The 5,755-nt window shown below is 55.3% G+C and overlaps 1 protein-coding gene across 1 annotated transcript; it reads left to right on the forward strand.

Moving 5' to 3' along the window:
* Positions 1-1,523: 1,523 nt before the first annotated feature.
* On the forward strand, positions 1,524-5,747 carry LY6G6F (lymphocyte antigen 6 complex, locus G6F). The gene is made up of 6 exons (XM_006772831.2): positions 1,524-2,011; positions 2,496-2,825; positions 2,907-3,170; positions 4,181-4,336; positions 4,506-4,572; positions 4,702-5,747. The coding sequence occupies exons 1-6, from the start codon at positions 1,954-1,956 to the stop codon at positions 4,724-4,726; spliced, it is 900 nt and encodes a 299-aa protein (XP_006772894.1). The 5' UTR covers positions 1,524-1,953; the 3' UTR covers positions 4,727-5,747.
* The last annotated feature ends 8 nt before the right edge of the window (positions 5,748-5,755 follow it).

Consider the following 5,755-nt stretch of genomic DNA (forward strand, 5'->3'; position numbering starts at 1 on the left):
TTATTTACCTTCTATATTTATTTACCTTCTATCACTGGAGCTGAGAGCTGGCTCCAGCTCTGCATCCCGGCTCCAGCTCTGAGGCTGTTGCTGGCTGAAAGCAGTATCTGGAGTTTGTTTAGCTTCTATAATTGAAACTTTGTTGCTTTTGGAGCTTAGAGCCTGGCCGTGGCAGGCGGGGAACCTTGGCTTCCTCCATCACTGGAGCAAGCAAGCCTCCTGCTCGCTTCAGCTGTGTGGCTGCCGGCCGCCATCTTGGTTGGTGGTTAATTTGCATATCTTGCTGATTAGCCAATGGGAAGCGTAGCAAAGTTACGGTCCATTACCCTTTTTGTCTTTTATTAATATACTAGAGGCCCAGTGCATAAAATTCGTACACGGGTAGGGGGGTCCATCAGCCTGGCCTGCACCCTTTCAGCTCTGGGACCCCTCGCTCCTTACCACCCACCTGCTTGCTACTTACCACTCATTTCGCTGCTCCTTAGTGCTGCTGCAGAGGCGGGAGAGGCTCCTGCGACCGCCGCTGTTCTTGCCAGCTGTGAGCCTGGCTTCTGGCTGAGCAGCGCTCCCCCTATGGGAGGGCACTGACCACGAAGGGGCAGCTCCTGTGTTGAGAGTCTGCCCCCTGTTGGTCAGTGCATGTCATAGCCAGCGATTGAGCAACCTTAGCATATCATTAGCATATTACACTTTAATTGGTTGAACAGAGGACCAGATGACTGGATACTTAGCATATTGGGCTTTTATTATATAGGGTTAGGTCATCTGGAGACCAGATGGGCTGAGCCCCAAAATGGTGCCAGCACCCCCAAAGATGGGAAATTAGAGGTTTTTAAATGACTCTAGTTGGGGTTTTTTTTCTGGGCAGAGAATTCTCTGTGCAGGTCCGGATCCTGGGAAACTCCAGAGTGGGGAGATATAATGGTCTTAGCAAGTGGAATGTGGTCTAAGCAAAAGGGAATGTCCATTGTGAAGTGGCCTAAAGGTCTGTTCCCACAGGAGGGGATATCGATTCAATTATTTGATTAGACTTAATATAGACTGTTTGACAAAAAAAATTTTTTTAGAAGAAGTAGCCTTTAAAAATAAATAACACATTAAAAACTGTAGGCCACTTGAAGATCTGCCTTGAGAGCACTGCCTGGGGCCAGTGAATTTTCCAGGTCCTTGCTACTCTCCTCCTTGAGTAATAACTTCATATACTCATCAGAGGCTGAAGAGAAGAGATCTGTGGCGTGCCAGGCAGCCCCAAGGAAGGCCATTTTATTTATTTATTTAAAAATATATATATGTTATTGATTTTTTACAGAGAAGAGGGGAGAAGGATAAAGAGTTAAAAACATCAATGAGTTAGAAACATTGATCAGCTGCCTCCTGCACACCCCCTACTGGGGATGTGCCTACAACCAAGGTACATGCCCTTGACTGGAATCGAACCTGAGAGCCTTCAGTCCACAGGCCGATGCTCTATCCACCGAGCCAAACAGGTTAGGGCAAGGAAGGCCATTTTAAATAATTTCTAAGATATTGACTGGGTATACAGTCTCATGCGGGGTTCCATGGAGACCAACCTGGAGACTCAGTTCCTTCCCTCACAGCGGCATCTCTTAAGGTGGAGGAAAAAAGGCTTCCAAACTGGCAGGACCCCTTCTGTGCAGGCTTCTCGGCATGGAGAGGCTTCTGCCGGGGTCCCTCCACCGACGTGGGGCCAGGAGTCAGAAGGGTGAGGGGGCTGTCTTCGGAGCGGCCTGGACTGGGCCTCTTTCCCATCAGGACAGAGAGGCAGTGGTCATTTTCTGCCAGTGGACTTGCAACTAGGCTTTATCTCCCCAACTTCCCATCCCCTCCAGAGGCCTGTGTCACTCCGGACCAGGGAGGGCAGGGCCTTTATCTGGGCTCTATTTCCTCCCGGGGACACCAGGTCCCAGGCAAGAGAACTTGAAAGGCTCTCCCATGGCGGTCTTATTCCTCCTCCTCCTCCTCCTCGGGGGGCCTCCTCAGGCTGCTGCAGGTAAAGAGCAGGAGGCGGGGACTCTGCAAGGCTGCCACTTCTCCTTAGGGGCCTGGGGCAGGCATCGACTCACGAAGGTAGATTTTCCCCAGCTGACCTCCCCATCTCTAACACTGGGATAGACCCAGAGACCCTGAGGACCCAGGTCATGTGCAGTTTCCTTTAGAAAATGAGAATCGGTGAGTATTTCCAGAAAAGGAGAAATGAGAGGAAGAAATACGGGTATTTGCCAACTATTCCACCTTTTCTCTCTTGCCCTCAGATTCCCTCGTGCATTTGGGGAAAGGGAGGAAAGCCCCTACCCTCTCTCTCCATCTCACCGTTTTTGTAGCTGTCCCTTGTGAAGTGTGCTTATAGCCAGACCAGTGCCCGGAGACCTCAGGAAGGAAGGAAGCCAGGGGTTGGAGGTTGAGATGGGGGTGGGGGGGGTGGGGGGGGTTGATCTCATGGAGGTATCTGGCCTCACACAAGCCCCTCCCTACAGACAACATCCAGGCCATCTATGTGGCCTTGGGAGAAGCAATGGAGCTACCATGTCCCTTGCCACCCACCCTACATGGGGACGAACTCCTGTCCTGGTTCCGCAGCCCTGCAGCAGGCTCCTCCACTGCCCTGGTGACCCAAATCCAAGTGGCCAGGCCAGCCCCAGACCCTGGAAAGCCTGGAAGGGAGTCCAGGCTCAAATTGCTGGGGAACTACTCTTTGTGGCTGGAAGGATCCAAGGAGGGAGATGCTGGGCGGTACTGGTGCGCGGTGCTGGGTCAGCGCCAAAAATACCATAACTGGCGGGTGTATGATGTCTCCGTGCTCAGAGGTGAGTGGGGGCATGAGACCAGGGGCCACTGGGAGATGGGGAAGCCCGAGCAAGGAACTGAGGGGCCCCTCTCTCCCGCAGGATCCCAGTTATCTGCCAAGGCTGCCGATGGAGCGCCCTGCTCTGTCCTCCTGTGCTCTGTGGTCCCTGCCAGGCGCCTGGACTCTGTGACCTGGGTGGAGGGGAGGGGCCCTGTGAGGGGCCATGTGCAGGCCTTCTGGGGCGACGGGGCTGCCCTGCTCTTGGTGTGTCCTGGGGAGGGGCTTCCTGAGTCCAGGGGCCGCAGGCCCAGGCTCATCCGCTGTGTCGTGCCTCAGAACAAGGGGGTCAGCTTTAGCCTGGCAGGTAACGGGGTGCGGGGGCAGGGGGGTATGGGAAGGGTGTTCCTTCTGGCACATCCACCCTGCTGGCCAGGGGAGGAGGTGAGAAAGAGGCGAATTTGTTATCGGCCAGTCAGGAGGGTGGTCTCTGGTGGAGCTGACCATCACTGCCGGAGGAGGGCCCCTCCCCCCTCAGCTGAAGCCGTAACCATAACCGAGGAGGGGGTGGTTAAGCCAACTTCCTGGTGGAATAGACAATAGCCAAGAGCGGGGAGAAGATTTCTGTGGAATATGTCATTGTTTAAAAATAGGCTAACCTATGATTTGTGTGAAATATCCCGTAGCAGAGAGGAAGAAAATAAGAATCATTGCTGGGGTAGTAATTGTCTTTTGAAGAAAAGATATATGCACGGATGTTATAATGGCCATTGATAGTAAAGGCAGAAGGAGAAAAACATGTGATTGTTTTACCAGAAAAAGTCCATTATACAAAGAAAGAATGCTATTGGGTGTGGAATAGCCCTTTACACGTGGGAGGGAGGAGCACAGGGCCATTACTTCCATCAGCAAAGGTCAATGATGGCGGGGGGGCGGGAGGGAGGAGCACAGGGCCATTACTTCCAATGATGGCGGGGGGTGGGCTTTGCTGCCCCGACACCCACTTGCCCACGGTGCCTGGCATGTGGTGGGCACTCAGCAAATGCTATGGAGTGAGTGACTGGAAGAATGAATATATGCAAAGCACTTTTTCCCCCTGAAAGGGTGGATTACTGTGCGGGGTATGAGGAGAATGACAGCCTGGCTGGCAGTCTGCTCTGGAGTTAGCTGTCTGTGTGTGTTGGGTGTGGGAGGCGTTGGCTCATGGGTCAGGGTGAGAGACCTAGAAAGGGGCAAAGTGGGGGTGGGTCCTGGGGACAAGGAAACTTCGGAAGTCTTCTTTTGGGAGAGCCCACCAGTCGATGTGGGAAGCCTCTCTTTGGGGCACAGGGACAGACCCCCTCACTGCCTCCCTCCTTTCCTCTTGCCCTTATACAGCCCCCACGGATGCCTCCCCTGCCCCCTGTGCCCCGTCCACGGGCTGGGATGTGCCCTGGATCCTGATGCTGCTGTTCACAGTAGGCCAGGCCTTCGCCGTCCTGTTCCTAAGCATCATGCTCTGGAGGCGGAGGGTCCAGGGGGCTCAGTGCAGAGGTAAGGACCCCCCCCCGCAGGGGGAAGAAGAGAGCACTTGGGTGCAAGGTGGAGGGGGGCTCACATTGCCTTTGTACCCCGTCTTCTCCAGGGGAGGGGAGGAGAGGGCAGGCAGCTCTGGGCTATCTGGTGGCTGTCTGCCTCACTCCATGTGGCTCCTTCTCCCCAGATGCCTCGGTTCCTCAGTTCAAACCTGAAGTCCAGGTCTATGAGAACATCCACTTGGCCCGTCTCAGGTGAGGGACAACGAGGGGACAGAGGCTTCCATCCCGAGGGCACTGGGTGGGGTGGACAGGAGTCCTGTTCCTGAGGCGGTAGGAATGGAAGCGTCCTTAACCCATCTTTCTGTTTCACAAAACCCACAGCCCACCTGCCCCCAAGACCAGATGATCTCCGTGGCATCTGCTGGAGCGTGACCTGCGGTCTCCCTGGCCACGTGGCACCCGAAAGAGCCCCTGAAAGTCTTGGCGAGAGGTGTGGGGCCGAGCAGCTACTTCACAGCCGCTGGTCTCCCACAGACAAGCTGTGTGTGTTGGGGGTGGGGGGGTGGGAGAGAGAAAGGAGATTCATTATTTTGTGATGTCACCTTTGAAAAAGTGTGGTCTCCTATCTGTAGCAGCCAGTGGAGGGTGGCCCTGAACCCACAGGCATGGGACTGAGGGAGCTGGTGCAGCTGGCAGGGGTGAGGAGGGTGGGGTGGGCAGAGAGGAGACAGAGGAATCCAGGGCCTTGAGCCGGAGAGCAAATGGGGGAAACTGAAGGGGAGAGAAGGGAGGAGACTCAGTCAGACCAAGGGATGAGATGATCAGAGGTAGAGAAAAACGAAAGCACGAAGCAGGGGGATTGAGGGACGGAAGAATGGAAAGGAAACTCAAGTTGCCTCTAAGTGAGGTCAACAGCTCCATCGTCACAAAGCAGAGGAGAGTTGAGAGAGAACGAGCACCTTCACGTAGACCCTGGACTCCCTCAGATGGAAGGGGAGGGAGCTGGGTCACTATGGGGCCCATGCTCGGCCCCCACCCTGCCACCCTCCTTATCCTAGGCACGCCATTGTGGCATCCGGAGCAATGAGTCGCTGATGTCACCCTGACATCCTGGGATCCGAGTCACACACTATCTCCCTGGGCAGGAGTGTCCACGGGGCGGGAGTGTGCATTCCCGGGCGGGGCTGTGATGGGCCCTGCGTGCAGGGCTGTCTGGGGAGCAGGGGCAGGTCTGGGCTGGTGAGGCAGGGACGCTCCCAGCTCACCACGCGGCAGGTCAGGCAGAAATGAACTGGCCACCCAGCCACACCCTCACAGCAGCTCCTCCAGCGCCCTTTTGTGTATCGAGCAAGCCTGGGCCTCGCTGGGAAAAGCTTTCTGGGAGGCTTTCTCACCTAAAGCCTCCACTCTGCAGTGGCTTCAGCTCATCTGTCAG

This window comes from Myotis davidii, unplaced genomic scaffold (assembly GCF_000327345.1).
Source record: "Myotis davidii unplaced genomic scaffold, ASM32734v1 scaffold1006, whole genome shotgun sequence".
NCBI lineage: Eukaryota > Metazoa > Chordata > Mammalia > Chiroptera > Vespertilionidae > Myotis > Myotis davidii.